The sequence below is a fragment of the Leptodactylus fuscus genome, chromosome 4 (genome assembly GCF_031893055.1).
Source record: "Leptodactylus fuscus isolate aLepFus1 chromosome 4, aLepFus1.hap2, whole genome shotgun sequence".
Classification (NCBI taxonomy): Eukaryota; Metazoa; Chordata; class Amphibia; order Anura; family Leptodactylidae; genus Leptodactylus; species Leptodactylus fuscus.
In genome coordinates this window covers 89,891,499-89,918,239 of record NC_134268.1, presented here as the reverse complement: position 1 = coordinate 89,918,239, position 26,741 = coordinate 89,891,499, and the positions used below count along the sequence as shown (strand labels likewise).

Below are 26,741 nucleotides of genomic sequence, written 5' to 3'. Positions count from 1 at the left end.
GAACATGTGAAATATAAAGAACAAATAACAGAAAAGCTGGGTTCACACTAGCGTTGGTGTCCGATGCTAATGTCCGCGCAAGAATTTAGCATCAGACACTAGCTGTGTCCGTTACAATTTGCATTATTTTAAATGGGACATCATGTAGTGTCCTTTACTGTTCGTGGGTGTCCTTAAGTGTCCGTTTACAAAGATGTCTAATTTTTCCAAGCGGACAGCTAAATCCTACATGATGTCCCATTTAAAATAATGCAAATTGTAACGGACACAGCTAGTGTCCGATGCTAAAATCTTGCGCGGATATTAGCATCGGACACTAGCTGTCGCACACAGACGCTAGTGTGAACGCCCCCAAAATATATGAATACAATTTTTAATGTGAAAAAGTGTGTATGATCTACCCTATGGCTACTTGTAAAACAAAAGTACATACAATATTAGGCTATGAACATATGTTTCAACGCAACATATGTCTTTGCATTCAGTAAAGACAGGAAGAGATTTGCTTGATGTATTTCCTTATCGAGAAGAGAATGTGATTGTTGCTGCATCCTCATAATGTACTGCACCCGTTCTTCACACTACACCCTCTTTTGAGGCCACATTTAACCTTGTTATTGATCTGCACTAAATGGTTAATGCAACTGTATAATTGCTGAAAGAGTGGGAAAGGAGTTTGTGGGACACACACAGACAGACAATGTATACACAATACAGGTTTCCTTGCTTTAGAAGTGTTGTTATACTAGGGAGTATTGGAAGCTCTGGTATATATATATCCATATATTCAGACATGCTGATCGATCGGTTACTGCTGCTTCTAAAACATAAAAACCAGGAAACAAGAGGATGCAGGGAGGGTCACAAATACTGGGAGGAGTGAGAAGGGAAGCAGCGCCTGACTAACTGCAGCCATGGCTCTGAGTCATGTAGAAGAAACCAAAGTGCACACACTACATTATATATACCCTATGGAGCAGCAAACAACTCCTGATATGTGCAACTTATGAGCTCTCCCACTGGAACAAATGGGAAAAGCATCCCGAGCTGAAAAAGGACAGGAAGGGGGGGAAACCAGGAAGTGAAGAACAAGGAATGTGAATGCAAGCCAGAGTAAACCCTTTGCTGCCAATGCTGCCTGCTCTCGCTGCCAGCCAACAAAGTGTTAAAGTTCTGGGCAAATTGTGACATGCAAGTCAGTGAAGCAGTGCAAGGATTAAACATCCTGGTTTTCCAGGCATAAGGGTGCCAATTAACCCAGCAGTGATGACACCGGCCCTTTTGTTTCCCTTCTCAGTCTTTTTTTTTTCTTAAACAGCTGACAAAGGTGCCTTTCTACTTTAATTCATAGTTTACTTCATACGTGATCGCCATTGGTTAGCTTCAATATCTGGACATGATGGGTAAGAGAAAACAGAGCTGAAGCATCCTATCATATTATATTGCGGTGTCTCGATCGTCCTAGTCACCTTAACTTTCTAGCTCAATGCATTTACTTTTCCTAAATTTCAATCATTGGTTGCAGCTATCGAGAAATAGGCTGTAAGAACAAAACGGATCCTCTTGGATTTCATCTTCCTAGGCAAAGGGTTCTCAAAAGGTACAATGGCAGAAAGACTAACACTAGACAGAAATGGCAAGAAATTTAAAGGGACAGTTTCCGACAAAATGTTATTGACTGTATAATGAAAATGTATAACATTTTTCAATATATACTTTCTGTATGAATTTGGTCATGTGATATATTCACACACAGGTGCACAGTTCTTTACCAGGCAGATGTCTGACAACTGTGCTGAGACTATAGTGGTGTACCTGTGTGCCCATCGCCTGACTATGGACAGATTTTTATCCACTGAAAGTAAGCAATATAGAGTACAGAAAGCAGAGATCTAGAACACTGTGAGGCATTGATACAAAAACTATATTAGAAAGTTCTATAACTTTTCATTATACAAACAATAACATTTGTCTCTCAATATCTGTCTGAAACTGGACAATCCCTTTAAGTAAACTGGCCCAATTGTTTATGAACAGTATTGCAACGATGTTCAACAAAGTAAGAGTGGAGACTACAGATGGCTTAAGAAAACAACTGGTAAGGCAATATTTAGATGCTATAGTATTAATACTAGGTTAGAATGTTACAGTTATTACCGAACACAAAATCCATAGTGAGGATCTCACCATGCTGTCAAATGTAAGTAGTAAAGGGGAACATTTACTTATGCTGTCTAACATTTAGATAGCATACACAAAAATTCGGGCAGAAATCGGGCACAATACCAATGGCAAGTTTGCCTCCTGAGGAAGCCAGTCTTGTGGCGAAACGTGTAGGGGTGGTCCTTCTACCTATCAGTCTATTATCTTTGGGTGTTTTGCTGACCTTTAAATCTTTCAACATGACATCAGGTAATTAATACAGTTATCATTACATTGGAACTTTCTGTCAGGTTCTGTAGCAGGATGTTGCACTTAAATTTGAGGGTGGTTGGGCATGTTTGTGTATGACCTTATGGGTGCTATATTTTTGTCAATGTGACTAGTATTTTTATAGCTGCCTCACACTTTCATGCTTAATTTTGTGTAACAAAATTTTGATGTGTTTCCCATTTGCTATTTAATGATGCACTGACATAACATTGTATATTTATTCTCATGGGTCACATATCTTGAATATTGTTATATATTAATAATATTCTATAGTGAATATAACAGAATTCTGCTATTCCATATATTTGTATTGCCATTGCCTGAATTTATATTATAGGATTCAGCAAAAAACACCTTATGCTATCTGTTCTACGTGTCTATTCTGTTTGTGTCTTTGGCTTTATCCATCTGCCCTGCTGTATATTATTGAATTTTAAGTGGCATTTATTTGCCAAAATATTTAATAAATATTTAAAACTTTTTTAATTAATTGGATTGAGTGTTGGCTTGAGCTTTTTCCGTGATGTTATGGATAATGTTTTTCATGGCCATTTTTTGTGTTATTTGGGGTGCTTCTATGTGAAATGCAGTATCTGTGATACAGTCATAGCCTATCATAGTTTGATGCATCAATTATACTCATTATCTTAGTAGGACACACCTACTTCACCGAATGTCTCAATGTGTGTCACTCCCCAAGTATGCAGAGTTGCTCCGACCAGTTACATAAAAAATAGTTTAATTCTTTTCAGGTGCCAAGTTATACAATATGAGACTGATAGATGTTCCTTAATGACAGGAGAAGATATAAAAGAAAAGATGACATAATGGACCAAGGAAGTTCTACAGGAAGTATTTTCCAACTGACCTTCAACAACCAGGCTGCTCGCTGGCTGCTGGAAAGGCTGGAACTGGCAGGGCCCAGTCGAAAAACTAGCTGGCAGCATCCCTTCAATTCCTCCTCCAGCTGGGCACCAATATACTGCAGCCTGCATGGGACAAGACAAAAAAATAAATAAATAACTCATTCAGTTGATAAACTATGTTAACTTTGCAGTCATAAAATATACGAAAAGCTATAATATTGTCCCTATGGAGTGGATTACTCAGCTGACTGTCATGGTAGCCTTCAAGTATTAGCAATGGTCATTTTATTATGGTACTGTATTGGCAATCGGGACTGTGGAGTTGGTAGAATTCAGGCGGCTACCAGGTTGGCAGAGAATATAGATCTCCATCTATACCGCTAACCTCATGTTGCATGCACCTACAATAAGGTCCTGAAGATCTTATAGAGGCACATAATCCTTACTTCATATAGATCTCCATCTCAAATAAGAATATAGTATGTAGGTGTATACAACTGGGTGGCTTATCAGCTAGATAAAGGGATACGCAAGCAAGACTGTGTAGAGATATATTCTGGAAATAAATGATCTTTTGAACACCAGAACTGTGACAGACAGATAAATGCAGTACTTCTGGTTTGTCATGTGAGCGCCTGAGGATGCTGGAGCACATTCCTTGTCAAAGTTCACAAAATAAAGAGGAAGCCAGAAAAGATGATGAGAAACTGCAATTTTTTTTTTCATGTTAGTACCTAACAGCATGTCAAATTCATTTAATCCTACTCATGTCGTGTAACTTATAAAAAAAAAAAAAAAGGGGGGGGGGGGGGTTTTCCTTAAATGTCTCTTCTCCACTGTTAGAGTACAGGAAGTCCATAGTTAAAAACCATTTGAGGACACTCTGGATTTATAGACAGCAGTGGCAAAGAAAACTGCAACGGTCCCATAGAGATTACAACTGATCACTGGGGGTCACGACCACCTTACAAAAAGGACTGTACAACCCCTGGAGGGTTTAATAAGACACCAATGTCAGAGCAGGCCATATAGTGATATTGTTGCATTAATATAGATTTTTTTCTACAGGTTTTAACTTTTCCTCTTAACTACTATATGTGAAGTTAGGTGTAATGCAATACATAGTTAACATGGCCAAGCCATCCTTTTTAATCTTGCGCAGTTCCTCCGATTTCCTGGTCCTCTTCATTCCTGTATAATGGACATCAGCTTCCCATACTTTACAATATAATCAGAGATACCCAAGCCATGGGGAGAGTCTCAGACTACCCTATATACACTTTGCATAGAGTATTCTAAGAAGATACAGGACACATTACAGAAATGAGACAAGGATAGGGAATCAGAGGGACCATACTAAAAAGACTGGGAGCCCCAGGTATTGTCATGATGCATTTATTGTGGATGCAATGTTAAGCAGCAGTCTGTACTGATGTGTAACAGGAAAATGACATGCTCTCTTAATAGGTAACCTCCAGGGCGAAATGTAACATGTGATAAAACCTGCATGGTCTTGAATACTCATGTGAAATACACACCTTGAAATTACTACCTTATAGTGTAACTGTGCCGTAAACATGATCTAAAAATATCATTACAATAATGATTTATAGTCAATGGCCATTCAATATCGCCATCAATATGCAATAAGTATATTCATATTGTCATTTTTATGTTTCTTTACTAAACACAAGATCATTGGCCAAGGTGACACATTAGATTGTACCTGAATAACCGGAATATTGTCAGTTTACAATATAGTCAATGTGTAGGAAGTACTTACAAATACATTAGAGAAAGAATACAAAAAGTGTGGATGGGGCACGGGCTCGGGGTGTACTTTGCCTTGTATTCCCTTCAGTAAGAGCTAATGATTAGAAGTGGATGAAGCAATAGCCTGTGTAAACCTAGGGCAGCTCGGCCTCTGCTGATGCTTTTCTTTTGTAGCCCTGTAAACCAGAACCCAACCCTTCTCTTGTCATAACAGATAAGAGAGCCCATCCTAGTCCAGGAGGCGCACAATGGTGACAAGGGTACAGCATTACCCACTATTGATTATTACATAGCACCAAAGCTACAATCATTTTTAATGGAAAGAAAAACACTTATAGATTTCAGCTCTCTTGCCAGCTATGACATCAATCATCAATTCTGTCAATTAGATCTACGGAAAAGGACAAGCCTTGAGAAGACACATCTGCCACGAGAGGGCAATGAAGGAATAATAAAAAAAACCCCAGACATTAGGTAAAGAGAAGAACTGTATCTATGCCACACCTCAACAAGAACTACCCTTACGGAGTACATGAGCCCTGGCCTGCGTCCTTACAACTAGTTTCCTTGATAGAAGTGCCTTCCATTACTTAGCACTGCTGTTCTCTTATGGAATGTGTGAAAACCAGCGCACCCTGGGGAGATTAACACCCTGCACAGCAGCCAATCCAAAGGCTCCATTCATTTACAAAGAGATCTGTTTGGCCTATAATCTGACAGAAAGTTCCACATAATTACAGTCACGCTAATAAGAATTTAAAGAAGCAAACTCAACATTGTCCCATCAGTCTAGAACAATAACAGTAGAAAAGGATGACGAGGAGGAGAGCCTAGGTAGCAAATAACAAAAAAAAAAAAAAGAACTATATGGATTAGTTTGCCAACTTTTCCAAAAAGCAAAGCACTCTAACAATAATATGAACAAGCCATAGCACGTAATGCTATTGTTCCCTTGTCTAGACACTTTCTATCATAGATTGTAAGCTCTTGCGAGCAGGGCCCTCAGTCCCATTGTGTGAAATGACTTTCTTTGTAATGTATCTTTCTGTCTGTATTTGAACCCTACAAATTGTACAGCGCTGCAGAATATGTTGGCGCTGTATAAATTTTTATTATTATTATCTAATTCAATTCCTTAAATGAAGGCTGAAGTTTTGGTAGGCCAAACCACTGACAGCCATGGTCAGTCAAAATCTGAAAAGATCAGAATTCCTACGAAAGTAAATATACAAACTGTGAATCTAATTACACATCATTAATAATATATTTAAAAATAATTATTATATAATGAAGAAAGAGTTGGTAACTTTTTTCCAACTCAGACTCCAAAGTCCTGCCTTATAAAGTATACAGCTTGCTCATCGACACTAGGTTGCATTGCGATTTCACGATGCATGGTCTTGTTATAAAGGTTTTTCTAGATGGCGCTATACAAAAACTTTTGCCACATTCTGGCACTATCTATGATAAGTTAACTGCATCTGGATGCCACAATATAGATTCAGTCAATGTATGGATGCAGTTTTTCTTCTACCTCTTGTGTCACTCCCTCTATCTCATAGATTGTAAGCTCTTGAGAGCAGGGCCCATTCAGGGCCCGACTCAGTCCCATTGTGTGAATGACTATTTCTTTGTAATGTATCTTTTTGTCTGTATTTGAACCCCACAAATTGTACAGTGCTGCAGAATATGTTAGCGCTATATAAATAAAATTTATTATTATTATTCACTGTTTTACAAGTATATGCCCTGAATGGTTGCACTATAGTCCTGCACAAATCTGAAAATGTTCTTCTATTTTCCCCTACTTGGATAAAAAGGCTAAAAATAAAAAGGTTGTTTAGAATTTACAATATGACAGGGGCTACAATCCAACAGAAAAAAGCATTCACAGTCATTGCAGACAGATTGTGAAGTCCTGTACATTTGGGGAATATAAAAGGACTTTTACATGAATACATGTCCTTAAGGGAGATTGTAACCTAGAGATCAGTGGAGTCTTTATATGCGGAGTGTCCTGTGTGCTGGAGGAGGGAACAGGACAATCCTCTGTTGGTGCCGCTGCTATACACTGTTTAGGAGATGGATTTCCTGCTGCTGTGAACCATGCTGCTACTCTTGGCTGAAGAGGACTGTTCAGCTGGTTTAGATATTACTGCTCAGAGCCTTGGAACGCTGCCCAAGGGAAGATCTTCCCAGAAGCCCTTTCAGCAGCCTGATGCTTGGAGGTCAGAAAACTTATGGACACATCACTATCCAAGTCAGAAAGTAAATAGATGCTACAACAATTAAATGGGAACCTATTTAGAAATCAGGCATAGTCCACACCTAGTATGTCAGGCAAAGTAAGCAGCAAAGGAAAAGCTATGGCAGTTCAAAACCACTGCAACACCAAAGCTGCTTTCTGAGGTCTTCTCCTTATGTAAGACCCTGTTTGAGACAACTTAAATCCCTACTACTGGAATAGGACCGATGGGAACTGGTTAGTGCATCCACAGCACAAGTAGCAATGGAGCCCAGGGTAATACTAGACTCAAGAAATATCAGGAAGCATCAAGACAACAGCATCACCAGGAAGCATGAAGACAACAGCTTCCTGGACAGAGCAGCAGTGCCAGACTCTGTACCATTAACACCTCCTACTGATAAAGCGGCTGCATCCTCCCCAAACCCCCCCCCCCCCCCATGCAAAGCACTGCAGCTGTTTACAAGCAGCCATTGGATTCGGATTGTCCAATTGCTTTGGACAATCCGAATCCCCCCCACCCCAAAAAAACAAAAAAAACAACCCACATTCAAAACTTTTTCAACTTGCATGTTTATGGGGCAGATTGGTTTGGAAAGACAGCCATCGTGTTAAGCTGGCCACACATATAAAGATTAGAGATGAGCGAACACTAAAATGTTCGAGGTTCGAAATTCGATTCGAACAGCCGCTCACTGTTCGAGTGTTCGAATGGGTTTCGAACCCCATTATAGTCTATGGGGAACATAAACTCGTTAAGGGGGAAACCCAAATTCGTGTCTGGAGGGTCACCAAGTCCACTATGACACCCCAGGAAATGATACCAACACCCTGGAATGACACTGGGACAGCAGGGGAAGCATGTCTGGGGGCATAAAAGTCACTTTATTTCATGGAAATCCCTGTCAGTTTGCGATTTTCGCAAGCTAACTTTTCCCCATAGAAATGCATTGGCCAGTGCTGATTGGCCAGAGTACGGAACTCGACCAATCAGCGCTGGCTCTGCTGGAGGAGGCGGAGTCTAAGATCGCTCCACACCAGTCTCCATTCAGCTAAGCACACACATTCAGCACTGCTTCATCACGCCAATACAATGCATTAGCCAGTGCTGATTGGCCAGAGTACGGAATTTGGCCAATCAGCGCTGGCCAATGCATTCTATTAGCCCGATGAAGTAGAGCTGAATGTGTGTGCTAAGCACACACATTCAGCACTGCTTCATCACGCCAATACAATGCATTAGCCAGTGCTGATTGGCCAGAGTACGGAATTCGGCCAATCAGCGCTGGCTCTGCTGGAGGAGGCGGAGTCTAAGATCGCTCCACACCAGTCTCCATTCAGGTCCGACCTTAGACTCCGCCTCCTCCAGCAGAGCCAGCGCTGATTGGCCGAATTCCGTACTCTGGCCAATCAGCACTGGCTAATGCATTGTATTGGCGTGATGAAGCAGTGCTGAATGTGTGTGCTTAGCACACACATTCAGCTCTACTTCATCGGGCTAATAGAATGCATTGGCCAATCAGCGCTGGCCAATGCATTCTATTAGTGTGAACTGAGTTTGCACAGGGGTTCTAGTGCACCCTCGGCTCTGCTACATCAGATTGCTACATCTGATGTAGCAGTGCCGAGTGTGCATCAGATGTGTAGTTGAGCAAAACTGACTCAGCACTGCTAAGTCTCTGCATTCGCATAGGAATGCATTGGCCAGCCTTCGGCCAATCAGCGCTGGCTCTGTCGGAAGAGGCGGAGTCTAAGGTCGGACCTGAATGGAGACTGGTGTGGAGCGATCTTAGACTCCGCCTCCTCCAGCAGAGCCAGCGCTGATTGGTCGAGTTCCGTACTCTGGCCAATCAGCACTGGCTAATGCATTGTATTGGCGTGATGAAGCAGTGCTGAATGTGTGTGCTTAGCACACACATTCAGCTCTACTTCATCGGGCTAATAGAATGCATTGGCCAGCGCTGATTGGCCGAATTCCGTACTCTGGCCAATCAGCACTGGCTAATGCATTGTATTGGCGTGATGAAGCAGTGCTGAATGAGTGTGCTTAGCACACACATTCAGCTCTACTTCATCAGGCTAATAGAATACATTGGCCAATCAGCGCTGGCCAATGCATTCTATTAGCTTGATGAAGCAGAGTGTGCACAAGGGTTCAAGCGCACCCTCTGCTCTGATGTAGCAGAGCTGAGGGTGCACAAGGGTTCAAGTGCACCCTCGGCTCTCCTACATCAGAGCCGAGGGTGCGCTTGAACCCTTGTGCAGCCTCGGCTCTGCTACATCAGAGCCGAGGGTGCGCTTGAACCCTTGTGCACACTCTGCTTCATCAAGCTAATAGAATGCATTGGCCAGCGCTGATTGGCCAGAGTACGGAATTCGGCCAATCAGCGCTGGCCAATGCATCCCTATGGGAAAAAGTTTATCTCACAAAAATCACAATTACACACCCGATAGAGCCCCAAAAAGTTATTTTTAATAACATTCCCCCCTAAATAAAGGTTATCCCTAGCTATCCCTGCCTGTACAGCTATCCCTGTCTCTTAGTCACAAAGTTCACATTCTCATATGACCCGGATTTGAAATCCACTATTCGGCTAAAATGGAGGTCACCTGATTTCGGCAGCCAATGACTTTTTCCAATTTTTTTCAATGCCCCCGGTGTCGTAGTTCCTGTCCCACCTCCCCTGCGCTGTTATTGGTGCAAAAAAGGCGCCAGGGAAGGTGGGAGGGGAATCGAATTTTGGCGCACTTTACCACGCGGTGTTCGATTCGATTCGAACATGGCGAACACCCTGATATCCGATCGAACATGTGTTCGATAGAACACTGTTCGCTCATCTCTAATAAAGATGAATGAGCCCATACCTAACACTACTATTAGTGATGTACCTTTATGTACAGATCCACTACATTGAAATTAAATATCTTTATAGTATTTTATAAAATAATTTTAATGGCTGCAAAAATTTCCATAAATAAAAACAACAAGCAAGCAAAACGGACTCATCAACACTGCTTGGACCGCAGAAACATCAGGGTTAATACAACATCACAGATGCTTATCTGGTATAGAAGGACCATGGAATGTAGACAATTCCTCAATGATGAGGCATCTCTGTCATGTACAGACACATTTCTGCTAGAGATCAACCAAAAGTTGCATTGGGGATTTTCTGTCTATAATGAAAGAGAACTGAACAGGCGGGACGAGACAGACCTCGATACATGATAACAAACGCACTGGGTACAGTTAAGATACTTCATACAGGCTCGATCCTCCTAGAATTGACTCATGTGATGGTTTTACTGCTGAATTTTGGAGAAAGATTCATTCACTGTCACTTCCTGTGCTTGACACCTCATCTTTCTCATCTATTGTCTGTGTCCAACTACCTTCACTTTGCTGCCCTGGTATAGAAGCTTTGTGCAACAATTGAACAGGAGATGAGAATTTGCAAAATAAAGACTAACGTTAATTTGAAGGCAATTGGAAATTCTTGTGCAGATATTTTTGTGCGGAAATTGACCTATGGTATGGATTTTAAAATCTGCACTGAAATCGGCATTTACATAGATGTAAATCCACTTCACTTGATGTGAAGTTTCTGTACTGATTTCCATACATATACATGTGAATTTGGGTGCAGATTTTCTGCATTTAAATCCTGATACACCTTATGTGCATATGTAAACATACCCTATGTATTCCACACCACTGGTCAGACCTGCTGCGATGATCATCTGCATAGCCCTTTCAGAAATACAAACCCCATTGAGATGCCTGGAACACATTTTAGTTGCATACATTTCCACAACATATCTGTTACAGATGAATCCACCCTTATAGCAAAAGGAAATGAACTACTGTAAAAAATAGCAGATATCCCACAATAGACTCAGCTGCGGCCTCTCCTATGTGCCCCAGCCTGGGTTTCACCTTTGCATTGCATTATTTATTTTCCTTATTTCAGGGCTAGTTCACACGGAGCAAGAGGGAGCAGAGTTTGATGCGGACTCCACCTCAAAATCCACCCCCTCACAATAGAGGTCTATGTAGACCGCTAGCGTTCTTTTTTCCGCTAGCGGTTTGTTCCCGCTCGCGGGAAAAAGAAGCGAGCTGCCGTTTCTTTAGGCAGATTCCGCAGCTGATTCAGCCGCGGTGTCCACCTTGCGACACCACCCGCTGGACTAGGCCCATTAATTTGGGCCTAATTTGGAACGGAAAGCCGCGACGGAATGTGTTCACGCGGAACCCCGTGTGAACTAGCCCTTAGTGTTCAAAAGTCGTGCAGTCAGATAGGTTTTTCAGTATTTTCTAACTAACTCTAATCTAATACATTTTTGTCCTTGCCAATTTTGTGGCATATGAGGTTTGTGATTTTATATTTAATTTATTTGTTGTTACAAACCACATGTTCTTGATTCTTTTCAAGAACACTTGACACTTTTCCTGTGTTTTTCTGTTGTATTACTTGTATGAAATAAATTGCTATGGAAAAGTGTTTGTAGATGGCAATAATAGTGGCTTAATGGAGTGGCATGAAAGAAGGAAAATAAGAAGGCCTCCATATGTATCTATAAATAATACACACCTACTGTAACTCTAACTGCACATATGGATACAATCACAAGGCTTGAGAATTGTTCCTGGACAGAATAATTTTTGGATGGATGGAAAGTCAGTGTTTACAAACAAAAGATATCAGATAACCATTCATTTCAGGGGAGGGGGTTTAATCATCTTAAAAATCCTGTATTCCAATGATGTTACAGCTTCTAGGCCATGCTACCCTATCCAAGATGTTAGATATTCAAGTCAGTACGTGCGTAGTACAAAGGCTGTACAGTGTAGAAGACGACTGCAGTGTTTTTCACAGTACAGGCTCTCAAAACAAGGATAGCATTTGTCTGTGTGAGAGCGCCATTCTGCCAGTAATGACTTACAGCTGGAGCGCTCCGGCCACTCGCATCATCTGCCTCTCAAAGCCTTTATAAAGCTGTGTTCTTCTCACTAGCCTTACTTTCCCCTCAGTTGCTTGGCTGGACCAGGAGTTCTAGAAGTCATGGGAATATCTGCTAGAGTTAAAAAGGCACATCTCATTGGGTCTGGGGTCCAATTTCATATAAAAGATTTCCATGACATTTAAGAAACATTACAAGGCACAAAGCTTATATATCAATCACTCTCCAAGAAGCCTGACGCTGGCCATACACAAATATATGATGTCTAATCGATGATGGGATTGTTCGCCTCCCACCTGGCTGATCAGAAAGGGGCATAGTGTGGGCAGCCTTCATAAATGTGCCACATTGTTGGGAATAGATAAAAGATTTGCATGCATGTTTGTTGCAGAGATATTTGGAGCTTGCAGAAATCCATGTGCTTGACACCAAAATATTCATTTCAGATGAACACAACTGATTTTCATTCACAGAGATGTCTGCAACAAATCTACTACATGAGAATTCATCCTAAGGATATGTTCTTATGGCAGTATTCTGTATCTGTATTTTTATGCCAAGACTAAAAATGTAATTTTATATAGAGAGAAAGTGAAAACATGCACCTCTACTGTGCATTGGACCCAGTTCTGGTTTTGGAACACTCAGTGGTGAAGGCTTTCACCTGAAGTGGTGTCAGAAAGCCCCCCCCCCGGAGGAGGGGTGAAGCTGAGGGGGCGGGGGCGCAAGAAAGCAGGGCGTGGCCGAGCGGCGTTCGCAGACAGAGAGAGGACCTGCTCTCTGCCTGAGTGTGAGGGGCGGCCGCTGGAGCAGCGCTGCGTCCAGCAGGGCCGCCCTAATACACCGCTCACTTCCCGTGTCGGGCGGCAGACACGGTGACGCTAAGCCAGTCCAGGACAGCTTGTCCTGGACTGGCTTAGGTCAGCAAAAATGCCGCCCTCCCGAGGCCCTGGCATAGCGCCGCCTGAAACGGTTGCTTCAGGCCGTCTCATGGGAGGTGTGGCGCTGACGGGACCACATATTTTGGTCCTGATTTTGACGTGGGAAGCCGTGTCAGAATAAAATTCGCCTGCCGCGACTGTTGCAGCTTCCGACAGTCATGGCTTCCTACTCCAAAGTAGGCCCAAATGAATGGGCCTAGCCCAGAGGGTGCTGCCACGAAGCGGACGTTGTGGCTGGTACAGCCGCAGAATCCGCTTGAAGAAAGGGCAGCTCGCTCGCTAGTGGTCTGCATAGATCTCTATTGTGAGGGGGTGGATTTTGAGGAGGATTCAGCACCAAAATCCACCCCCTCTTGCCCCGTGTGAACGGACCCTAAGGGTTCAGCTAGCTCAGTTTTTCTAGAATATCGGACGATATGCCATATTAGAGGAATTCTGACCCCTGCTTCTAGCACAGAACTGCAATTTAATGTGAAATGTAACAAGATCAGAAACACTAAATAAATTCCTTTGAATAAGTTATAACAACAGCAAAAAAAAAAAAAAAAAAAAAAAGTTCAGTTTTGCTTCTTTGCTGTAGCATCCCAAAATCCAGAGGATCAACACTTATCATATAACACAACTAGACCAAAAATAGAAACAAAAAAAAAAAGTCAAGAGGAAAAACAAAGCAGGCTCCCAAAGCATCATTCGCCTGCAACGTAAAATAGGATACAGTACCAGCATCATGTGCTTTTCCAACATTTGGAAGTCACATGAGGTCTGTAATAAGAGAATGGCAGGGAAGTAAAACTAGTTCAGATGCAATGCTGGCCGCCTCATTTCTAGGGGAGAGTACATGGGAAGGCTTTAGATTCAGATCCTTGCTGCCCATGTGCTCAGGCAGGTGTGGCTATACAGCATGGAGATGGCTGTATGTCACACACAAACTGGTCATCCTACTCAAGCTCTGAAGGAGCCAAGGAATGCTTCTGTCACAGGATAGGTCAGCTCTCAGCAGCAGATGCACTATATATGGCATGTTTACGGCAATAGCAAAATGACACATTAGCCCTCTTGTTCATATCATATGCGAACGATGAAATGTTATAAGGGAGCAGAGGGCAGAACACGTCGGAACCACGCCGCCTCAGCGTACATGCATTAACCCTTCAACGTTGCAATTAATTTTACATCAAAGTCACAACAGATGGAGAGATTGTATCAACCTGCAACATCAAGCGTTACTTCTACCATACAGTGTGGTGGTACTGTACACACAACTCTAGATAGTCCCATTTTCTTGCACCATCAAAAAACTTCCTTTGTAAAAGCCATAACTGAAAAAAAAGTTAGACATTAACCAGTAAAATACAATAGTGTGCCAGCAGGACTTTAGACTAGAGACCGATGATACCTTGTTTAAAAGCCTGGCAACTAAGGGTTAAGAGTCCTGCCTCCCTGCTTCTGTGCTGTAGAATGATGGGCATAGACATGTGCAAGTTCTGTGTCTTAAGACCTAAACAGCAGAGTCTTTCTTTGCCAGCTGCTGTTTCTTATGAAGATCCTTGTCCTTTACTTCCCCCCAACCAAACTAAAACATAATTTAAAAAAAGAAAAAAAAACAACTGTACCTCTTAAAGGTTTTCATTGCAAGCCTTGGTTATGATGAAGTTGTAAAGAAAGAGAAAAGAAAAATAAGCAGATGATACTTCGCTGCAAACAGATTCAGAAAATCTTGTAAAACCTGTTAGACTGCATTGTGTGCCTCCGCTAGTGATTCTGCCTCAGTCCTGGGGCCTGTATGTTGCTATGGGACATCCTCCAATCACAACTAGAAGCTACAAAGCAAAGCCATGATGGTATATACCACATCATCACAGACTATACAGCACACTGACAAATGATACAAATATATAGATCTCCCAAGTAGATAATCTGCCTAGAAAAGTGATCAACTTGCAATTAAATGGACTTTTTAGGGATTGTAGGCAAATGCAATTGACCAAAACCACAATTGCAGGCTCATGGAGCCCAGTTGCCTGGCAATCTTGTTTCCCTTGCTATAAAAATAGTAACTGCTGGACATCGCCGAAGTTGCTGTACAACTTGTTACTGCAGCTGAAACAATAGCACAATGCTGGCCTTGCTTCCTGACAACCCTTTACTGGATCAAGTACAAAAAAAGTGTGTGCTAAACCATACAACGCTTCTGCAGTAACCAACCGGGTCTCGGCTTAAGTCTCAATTTAGGTCTTGCTTACAATTCCAGGCTCACCTAAAGATTTGTTGCAGAAGATCCTCCGGGAGGTGCACAAAGACTAAAAAAAGACCCAACATGGGGTGAGTAAAAGATTTTTTGCTTCCCATTTCTCACCATGACAGTCTTATGGCCCGTTCCCACGAAGTAACACGGCGCTTAATCTGACACGTAAACACGTGTCAGAGTGAGCGCTTCAAAATAGAATCCCATTGACTTCAATGGGCGCCGTCTTCCGCACGCTACACATTGAAATCAATGGGTTAAAAAGACTCCCATTGACGGCACTCATTGAAGTCAATGGGATTCTGTTTTGAAGTGCTCACTCTGACACGTGTTTATGTGTCAGATTGAGCGCCGCGTTACTTCATGGGAACGGGCCCTTACAAATGTGCAATAAAGTAGCAATATAAGAATCACATCCTTTTAAAGGGTTGTCCAGAATTAGAAAAGAGCGCCCAACAGTCCGTGGGATGCAGTTCAGCTTCATTTAAGTGAATGAAGCTGACCTGCAATACCACACACAGCCTGTTGAAATGGGTGGTGCTGTTTTGGGAAATATAGTAGCCATCTTTTTTATTAATTCTGGTCAATATGACTCACAAAAGGACAATGATAGATACCTAGGGAAATGCTGTTACTTTAGATACAGTGTACCTCATGTCAAAAATATCTAAAAACCCTTGATGAAATGAGTCAGCCGGAATCCCACTGCCACCACTGGGACAAGCACCCGAGCCAATTCTGGATACTTCCTGCAGAATCTAGAACAGGACAAGCTGAACACTTCAGTTGTGCCACAGGTTTTAGTTTACTTTGGTGCGCACAGCTGTCGAAAATGTCAGCACTTTACAAGATCACAATATTCAGATTGTAATCTTGCTTGTACCTCATGCATGGAAGGGGTCTAACACTTTGCAAGGCACTGTGCCATGACTTCTTTGAGTCGTATTTGTAAGCGGCCAAAAGCAATCCACCCCTAGAAGGTAGCACTGGAAAGCCAGCATTCCACAGCGAAGGTATTTGCAAGGAGGCCACAAATGAGAGGAGATGGCCTGCAGACCTGAAATGTGAGTGCTTAGCAACAGAAGAACCTACTGAGACATGTACACAGCGCCCAGGATGCTGCTGGTATTGAAGGCTTCACGGGTCACTGTTAGTCCTCTAATGGGTTGAAGTTGAGGTTACGTTCAAATCATTGGGGGATATTTATCAATCCCCCTATACCAGTTTTCTGGCGTAGAGGGTGACATTGTGGCGCACATTTGACCTTTCATGTACCATATGTGCACCTCACTCTCCACACTGTGTGAATGTAGGTGAAGTGGGGAGGGATGGAGGCACCTCGCCATGACATTTATTATAACTCACTCCAGTTTTGTGGCGCGAGTTATAATGGAAGTCTAGCTGGCGTAGGTCTCCATTCAGGAGCACAGGTCTGATTTACGAAGAAGCCATACCATGTCCTAGCCAGTTGGGTCTTTATTTCATATACCAGTCTTAATTTTGATCCATTGCTTTTACTTTTTATAAGATGGTGAATTTTATTTTTTTTCCCCCATTTAAAATCAGAGGGTTACTTTAAAAAGGTCTAGAGAACATATTGTAAATATACTCTATGGCCTCCGTTTGAGTAATTGGGACAAAAATCTATCAATTGCCTCTGCTTTTATAACCACCAACTTCAGTGTCTACCCCTGTGTACTCTTCAGAGTCACATCCGTGTTGTGTCCATCCTGTCTATGTCTTCTTTCCCTGCAGATTGTGTAACCAGCATCAGTAGCAGCTGAATGCCCCAGACAGAGCACTCTGCATAGAGTAATCTGAGAAGCTGGCTGCCATCTTACGTGAAAGCAGAGGCGACCAGGAATCGGTGGATATGTGACGAAAATAGAAGTGGTCGCAAAGAATATGTACAGATTTTTTTTATTTTTTTTTTAATATGTCAAACCCGAGGGTGGCCATAAAACACTGATAAACTTAAAAGGAGTAATATGCAAAACACAGATGCTGGGTAGCATGGCATTGTCACTTAGACACTTTAGTAGGCCAGTTCCAGAATGACAGAATACAGATGGGATGCAGTTACTCTGGAGCAGTGTGGGATGCTGGGCAGGCTACATCTAACACTTGTGCACTCACTAACAAATGGTCCATTCATGAAGCAAAAAAACTCTGGAGGATTCTAATTCTACATTGAAATGAAGGGTTGCTGTCTCCTCTCCCTCCCACACAGCGGGGCGAGAAGGATACAGCATGGAGAACTATACCATCATCCTCATCTTTAGTGAGATCATCTTACAGTTTATCCCTTAATATATAATTTAATAATATATTATTTAATTTTTAACACTGACATGTATAGTCTTTATATGATATTATTCAGTTATAAAGAATGACTGCTTTGATGTCCACAAGTTAATACACAAAGAAACATCATCAGAGAGTTTACACTCCTACAATGCAGAACTATTCTTATTAAGATAGATTAAGATAACCGTCTTAGAGCCTTAATATTTATATTTTATATTCCCAATAGATAGAAAAAGTAACATGTATGATCATATACTTGTAAACTGCAAGTACGTGTAATGAAATGTGGATAGTTTTCAATACTAAAATGATAAAACCAAATCTTTGTGAATTGTCCTTTGGTAACAACTACGCATACACCAAAGATAAAGTTATCTTTCCCTACTAATTGTAGACCAGTACCTGATACACTAGTTACTATGGTTAAATATTTGCCTGTTTATCAATAGTGGTATACATACACATGTATCTATACTGCGCCCAGCTGGCGTGACTACAGTCATCTATTTACTGCTAAGAAAAAAATAAGACGTAAAGCATCTATGCCTCCTCAAGTAGAAATTATGGAGATAGCATATAAGACTAAGCAAGTTAGCAATTGTACATCTTTGTAGACCTGCGATCGCAAAATCTCTCAGCTAATCTCTCTCTCCCTTCTCTGCTACAAATCTCCAGGCGAGAGGATGCAGGCCAAAGTACAAGGCAAGAACATTGGCCAACTGTTGCTGCAGCCGCTCTCCTCCTCCCATCAGTGTGTGGCTCCTACCAACCAATCTCTCCCCTGCCAGCAGGTTCCCCGCCCTGCTCATTCTCCATGACTGACAGCGGTGCTCTGTTAAGCAGAAGGTGAAATCCATCAGTGAAGAGAGAAACGGCCTGTAGTGTCACAATGTACCATTAACTCTTCATGCAAACACGCTCTAAGATCCATATGTGCATTTATCTCAGCCATCTTATATTGCAAACTCTGAATAAATCTACGACAACATCAGAAGAAATTATGGAGCTACAACTGAAGATGAGGCTGAAGACATTAAAAAAAACAACTAAAAACTAAAACATAACGATTAAATAGTTTCCCCTTTCTAATGTCTGCAATGTGATGGAAATATTGATGCCCAGCTGGCACGAGCACTGGATTAGTTAGCCAAGAATATTTTATTTTTTTTATTTGAATTTATTTTTATTTTACAGCTGCAGTAAAAAAAAAAAAGTCACAACACCAGATAAAGTTTACTTTGATTAATATTCTTTAATATATCGTCTTTCCTGACCGAATGCAGCAGACCACATGATTGTTAAAAATAAATAGAATAAAAAGCTCTCATCCTTTTGACCTTGGACTCATTTGCTTCATCTGAGTCTTTGGGTACATTCTCTTTGCTAACCACTCAGCACACTGCAAGCTCTGATAATAATGGTTAATGTTTACTGAAACCTGCGCATGAACTGTACTAAACCTGATAGCAGAACTTTGCCTGCTCAGCCCTATAAGCATCCATGCTGCACCACTTTTTTTATATTCTACATTTTATTAAGCTTTTAAAGTTTAACAAGGTACAAAGTAAAAAAAAAAAAAAAAAAAAAAAAAAAAGGGGAAGGACAAAACTACAAAAATCGTTGCACACATCCGGAACAGAAGAGTAAAGTGGACTGAGGGGAAGGTAAAAGTATAAGAACTTCCTATATATTTTCCATTCCTTTTGGAGCCATTCTTGGCTTTGGTTTTTTTAAAAAATAAAAAACACACAGCAAAATCCGCAACAACAAAAAAGCTGCGTTTCTACAACATGGGGCCATAGCCTAATAGGATTTAGAAACAGCAGGTCAAATAACTAAAAAAAAAAAAAAAACCTGGAAAAAACACACCTCAATAGTAGAAAATACAATGAAGATGGTGTATATTGGGCTACTGTCTGTTACTTATTGCAGCAACACCAAAAATAAGCATTCGATTTTGGAACACTAGTGATGGGCATCACTAGTCAAAGTCTATATTATGGTAGCCCCATTTCATTAAGTTAAAAAAGCACCTTATTTTTGCATCCAAGTGCACATGGCGATGATATTGGCAACAGTTTGAAACACAAAAAAGCCGATTTAAACAACTTCAATAAAACGCTGAAAGGTCTGAATAAACTCTTCGTGCATTTCTAACATTTGTTTTCCCTTGTCAAGAAATGAGAAAATAAAAGTTAAAAACTTTCTGTGGCAGCCCCTTCCCCCCTGAGCAGGATGCTCAGGTGTACAAAGGTAACTTACAGCGTGTACTATCAGCATGAACAGCAGCAATAGAACCGCAGTCACCTTGGAAACAAGCTGCACCCTATGTTTAATGAACAAACAATGGTACATTTTAAGCCAGGACCAAACAGGCCGAGCAAGGGGTGGCCAAACAGTCAAAGACTTTCAGAGCCAATGTGATGCATGAATTCACTCCAGGGACACATACGGTAATACCTGTGCACACATGGCTAGGATTAACTTATCAAACTATATAAAAGATGCAAACTATGTTCCACATCTTTACCCAAATACAATATAACTAAACCCAAGAATCTGATTCACGTTACTGGAAGTCGGAGCAGCTTTTGTCTAGCAGCCATGCATCTGCCACGTACAATGGGGCATCGCACATCATCGACTCTGCATTCGAACTGTAAAATATTCATAACCAGCTCTGCAAGTAGTAAAATAAGGTGCGTCTCTGGATCCCTTCATCCAGTAAGAAGTGCATACACCACAAAGTTACTTGGCCCTGGGGAGTGGCAGGATCTATTGAGACTTGAAGGAATCTCAGCAGTGGTTACATGCTCAAACATGGCCTAGTCAGGGAAATGCGGAGACCGTGTAACAAGATAGAATCCTTACTTTACATGCTGCAGAGCTTCACTAGGCCATCTTAGAAAACATATACATTAGCAAAATATGTCAGATGAATTGTACGATTACGGCCGAGCAGATGAGGACGACTACAAAATGGTGGCATCTCTTCAGAAAATACCACCAGGTCTGATTTGGCGGGCCCTAACTGAAAGCTATCCCAGCTAAAGTGACATTGGCCCGATAACAAGCGTAGATGAAGAGTGAAGCAGTAGACGACCCAATTAGCCACTGCGGACCTCCGCATCACTACAGCTCTAGAGTTTCTAAATGTGTAACCATGGCATTCACAAAGTATAGCACGTATCTACAACTGAGGGAAAGGGTTAAAGAATGGATAAACAAACATGACAACATGTGAAGGTGTCTCAGGCACAAGGCTTGAAAGGAGCAACAGTTGGTGCCCAGAGCGTTTATCCCCTCCCCCCTGCTCTCCATCTCCTCCACACCCTTCCAACAACTATCACAAATCCTCAGGCCTCACGACTGCCAGCTGACAGAACTGTTTAGTCAGCAGCAAGAGGTATAGATACACAGATCTTCTAGTCCATCACTGCTATCCACATCCTGGGCCTGCTCTCTTTGTATTCCTGCAAGTGTATGTCAGACATTCTTATAATCGCACTTGTAAGCACTAAGTGTAAGGATATGCTGATCACAAGAAGATATATACAGTATATATTGGCCTAGCTGGGATATCAGTGAAGAGTTTCAGGCTTTCTAGGAGGATGCGGATCTTAATTTGTACAAAGTAAAAATATACTTGAAGTGCCCGGTCAAGTCTCTGCTCAATTTTCCAGGGGCCTTCGAAGTGGGTTCAGAGGAAAGCAGTCTACTATTCCCTTTACACACCTCTCCACAGCAAACAGATGTTTAACAATTTCTTATCGCACATCGTGGAAATTGTATCAAAACTGATGCAAAGAAGTACCTGCCCATACCTATGCCCTATAGCAGGAGTAGGGAACCTTCCCCACTGCAGCTGTTGTAAAACTACAACTCCCAGCATGCATAGATGCTCTGCTGTTCTTGGAAATTCCATGGAATTGAATGGAGCATGTTGGGAGTTGTAGTTTCTTGGCAGCTGGAGTGCCGAAGGTTGCCGACCCCTTTCCGTATAGCAACCAATGTTGTTGCAGCTTTAGTTTTCCTGAAATGCTAAGGCCCAATGTTGCGAAAATGCAGCATTTTATGGCTGCAGCAGAAACACAATGGGTAAAAATAAGTGAATAAAACGCTGCAGCATTAAAAGAAAGAACAATGCAGCAAAGACTAGGCTTCACTACGCGTGGTCTTAGACAAAAAGACTCAACATCAGACAGGTTACTAAGGGCAACAACTCTACTTTACCTGTACGCTAGTTTTGAGAAATATCTACCAGCGCTTTTTTTGTTGTAAGGTCATAAGAGTAACAATATTCTAGGACTAAGGCCCTACGTTGCGGTAACAGATCTTTTTGTTGCAGGGGATCCCCCCCCCCCTTCCCCTGCCAAAGCCAAGAGTGGCTGCAAAAGGAATGGGAAATATATAGAAAGCTCTTATACTTCTACCTTCTGATCCATCCACTACTGACATTAAAAAAAAAAACAAAAAAAAAAACACTCTACTACAAAATATGCAACAAAAAAGCTGTGTTTCCGTAAGTATAATTGACATGCTACGATTTCCAAAGCCGCAACGGTTTTGGAAACCACCACGGGTCCACAGCACGTATTTACGATAATACATAGTGGGGATCTGATATACTAGAATCCCATCCACTTTGCTGTGACTGTAAAACGTGGCAGTTTACGCCACATGAGGCCCCAGCCTAAATCTGTTTCTTGCAATGTATTCATATATCTGGGAACGTGTGACATCTGTGATAGCCTGATATCACCTCATCCTTATTTGGGGTTCGTGTGCTGTCTTGGTTGATTCCTAACTTTACAACGATCCAGACCATTACCATAATCTATCATATTTGCTTGTTTGACCCACCAAATCATTGTTAAAATGTTTATTTGATGTGTCTCATAAAATTAGCAAATGGCGTTAAGTTCAGAACATTTGTTTCTCAATATTTTTATGGCAAAAAGTTTCCATGAAATATTAACGAAGTCCCCTACAGTGTATTACATGTGGACTTACCAAAGGAGAATCTGCAGTGTGCTCCAATATCAGATGGTACTGTGAGGCTCTGTTCCCACGGAGTAACGCGCAGCTCATTTAGACACGTAAACACTTGTCAGAGCGAGGCGCTTCAAAACAGATCCCATTGATTTCAATGGGTGCCGGCTTACGTGCGCTACCCATTGAAGTCAATGGGTTATATAGCCTCCCATTGAGTTTAATGTATAGCGCGCATTAGCCGGCACCCATTGAAATCAATGGGATCTGTTTTAAAGCACCTCTCTCTGACACGCGTTTACGTTTCTAAATGAACGGAGCCTCATAATGTTCAGTGCATAAATGAAACACTTCAAAATCAATAACATTGAAATTTGTTTGCAGCCATAATATGGGCCTGGAAAATCCAGATGCAATACTGTTGTGTGCATAAGGTCTTAAAGTTACATAATGTACTCATTTTCCGGGCAGATTTTCTAAAAATTTACCCCATGCATGCATTAATTGACAAGATTCAGAAGACGTCTTGTCCACAAGTCAATATCCACGGAAGAAGTTTTCCACAGTGTGAGGTAAAGATTCCATGATCTGGACCTTTAAGACATTGCAGATGTTCCACCTGCAAATAGTAGTGTACCTGGCAAGTGTAAACATACCTGTGAATACCACATCCGGAGCCAACGCTACATAGAACATGCCCCTAAAAACCAGCGTTAGGCTGAGGCCCCACATAGCAGAAATGCATCTTTTTTTGTTGCAGATTTTGTTGCGGCTTTTCGAGCCAAAGCCAAGAATGGCTACAAAAGGAATGGGAAATATATAAAAAAAATAGTTAGAACTTTTACCTTTTGCTCAATCCACTCCTGACTTTGGCTCAAAAAACTTCAGCAAAATCTGCCACAAAAAAGCTATGTTTCCGCAACGTGGGACCTTAGCCTACGGGTCCATTCACACAGAGTTTCCGTGTGCGGATTCTGACATGGAATTCACATCAGAATCCGTGCATAAAAAAGCCTCCCATTGACTTTAAAGGCTAAGGCCCCACGTTGCGGAAACGCAGCTTTTTTTTGTGGCAGATTTTTGTGTGGTTTTTTGAGCCAAAGCCAAGAATGGCTACAAAGGAAAATGAAAATATACAGGAAGTTCTTATACTTGTCTCTTCTGCTCAATCCACTCCTGGCTTTGGCTAAAAAAAACTGCAACAAAAAAAAAGCTGTGTGTCCGCAACGCGGGGCTTTAACCTAATGGGTTCCTTTTTCCGCTCGAATTCCGTGTCAGAATCCACGCACGGAAACTTTGTGTGAATTGGCCCTTAGGCTGAATTCACACTGGATTCTTTTTGACCGGATTTTGACGTAGGAAGCAGCCTCAGAATCCGGACCAAAATAACAATTAACAACTTTCGTGGCATTCTGACAGTTGCGGCATTCCACTCCGGATTAGACCCACATGAATGGGCCTAGCTGGGATGGAGTGTCGTGCCATAGACGCCTGCAGCTGATCCAGCCACGGAATCCGCGGCAAGAAAGGACAGCTTGCTTATTTTTTCCGCGAGTGGGAAGAAACTGCTCACAGAAAAAGAAAGTGAATGGCTCCCATTGAAGTCAATGGGAGGCGGGTTTTTTTAGCCGGATTCCATGTCAAAATCCGGTCCAAAAAACCCCATGTGAATTCAGCCTAAGGCTCTGTGCATACGGTGTCTGAGCCCTATGTTTCAGATAGAAAAACTGACAGCATGTGTGTCAAAATGATACCATAATGCCATCAGATGGCAGTAATATGAAGGGGGGGGGGGTGTCACAACCACAATACCTAAGCCTTCCATGGTTTGTATTTTGGTTACATGACAGTGACCTACAGCCAACAATGACACATCCTGGAAGTTTCAGGTAGGGCACATAAAGACAATATTAACAAGATAAGACAAAGAACATAAAGAGAACAAGTGATAAACAGACACAGTAATATTTGGTCCTGTCTAAGTCAGGCAGACTAATGAAGAAACCAAAGTTGAAAATAGGTCCATTCTGTTATTAAGTAAAATACAGAAGATTCTTTTCACTTCCATTTGAGACTGTATTTGGATACAAAGCCGCGCATGTCAAATTAACCCCCTACATACTGAAGAATCCCACGCTGTGTCCTAGCAGCAAACATTTTAATGGAAATCATATTGCCATGGCCCATCTCATTTGGCCTCCTCCCTCCAGCTCTGTGATGAGCTCTACTAAAGCAACTTCCCCCATCTTGTGAGAGCCGCCTGTACAGAAAGGCCTGCATGTTTCACTTCCCCAGCCAGTGATGCCTGTCTAGGTGCTCCGTCTGCCTGCAGCTCTACAACTAATAACCCCTTCAGGGATGGGGCACAAGGCTTCTGTAGTGCCGGATTATCACAAACGCATCATATTCCTGAATAGATGACATACAATGGTAACATTAGGAAGTCAAAGTTACTGCAAATGTTTTTAGCTATTTTAAGGAGAGTTCCTCAAACACACAAGCAGCCTGTTACAGGACTTTGCCCACATTTGCATGTAAAATGTGTCTGCCAGACAACTGCGGTGCCGCTCTTCTTATATATGCGTGTAAATGGATCGGTGGTGGTGGTGGTGGTGGGGGGGAATAATCTAAAGAACCCACCCTCAGGGCATCTGGCAGTCATGGAGATGTACATAACCATCTACATAATAATACCAAGCTAACCAACACATTACAATACAATGTTAGAAAGAGGAAAGAACACATGAAAGAGTAACAATGTTTCTGTCCACCTTAGACTGATACAAAGGATATGGATGTCTCCTACTATCGTGATCATCCCGTGTCCTCCTGTGGAACGTTTGTTCTTGCCTTCACAGCTTACTACACCCTGCCCTTGAAATCTACCATGTAAACACATGAAATTCTCAACTCCGATGCTTTCTACTCCATCATTCCCATGTGATCCACCAAGTCTTATGGGGAGTTTATTTTTGGTGCCCTCTACCCCTTGCATTCTTCACATGACATAGGCCCTACTTTCTTAATCTTAAACCATCTAAAACGCATACATAAATCTATAAGAGAAGGATGCTTGTCTTCCCATTCATTTTAATGTATGTCTTCCACAGCACAAACTCTATGCATGACAGAATACTAGTAGGCCACGTATTCTAACAGGCAGTGCTATGGATACTACAAGTGATAAGAATTTCATTATGTGTATGGTAATTCTACTTCATTGTTTCTAAATTAGAATTCCAACCATTTCTGTGAATTAGAAGAAATGAGATAGGCATTTGGTCAAAGCCTTCCTAATCTACACGACAAGGGCCTACAGATGTATGCAGGCCATGATACTGGGATGGATGTGGAGAACAGTACTATAAATTGGAAAGCACAATAATTACATCTTACTGTACAATTATCAGATAGAGAGGATTCTATACAGTGTTACATTCATTAGACACAATGATGGAGGGGCCTTTGCTCCAAGCCATTTCTATGAACACCAGTATATACACTGGTAAGTACATTATTAACTCACATTACATAGTTTTACATACAATTCAATGAACACAAAACACTGCAAACAGCAAATGTCTGTCTGAATGTGAACCACAGGAAGGCCCAGTAATGTTGTACTGTTCACACAGAGTAACCTATTGATGGGAAAACAAAACAAAACGGGGGCTGTGTTTTAGGTGAAAACAAGGGGTCTGCTTACAATAAATAACCAAAAAATGAAGCATGCATACAATCTGCGCTGTTCAACAAATGCAAGACCCATATATACAAGCTTGGGCTTTCTAGCAACCATCAAAGTAATGTAGGCTGCCTCATCCAAAAACACAAAATATTATATATATATATATATATATATATATATATATATATATATATAGTTAAAGATCTACATTCAGATTGAGGTATGCTACAGTATATAGCTGAGCAACACTATGCAAATGAATACAATAGATTAGCATTTACATTTTGTA

At 41.6% G+C, this 26,741-nt stretch overlaps 1 protein-coding gene across 4 annotated transcripts in view; it reads right to left on the bottom strand.

The window, feature by feature from the left end:
• The window catches only part of RREB1 (ras responsive element binding protein 1), a 63,450-nt gene that overhangs the window by 26,896 nt on the left and 9,813 nt on the right, over positions 1-26,741 (bottom strand). For all 4 annotated transcript variants that reach the window (XM_075270788.1, XM_075270791.1, XM_075270790.1 and 1 more), the window contains one exon: positions 3,302-3,422. In XM_075270788.1, coding sequence (XP_075126889.1) covers positions 3,302-3,422 — 121 coding nt within the window. The remainder of the gene's footprint in view (positions 1-3,301; positions 3,423-26,741) is intronic.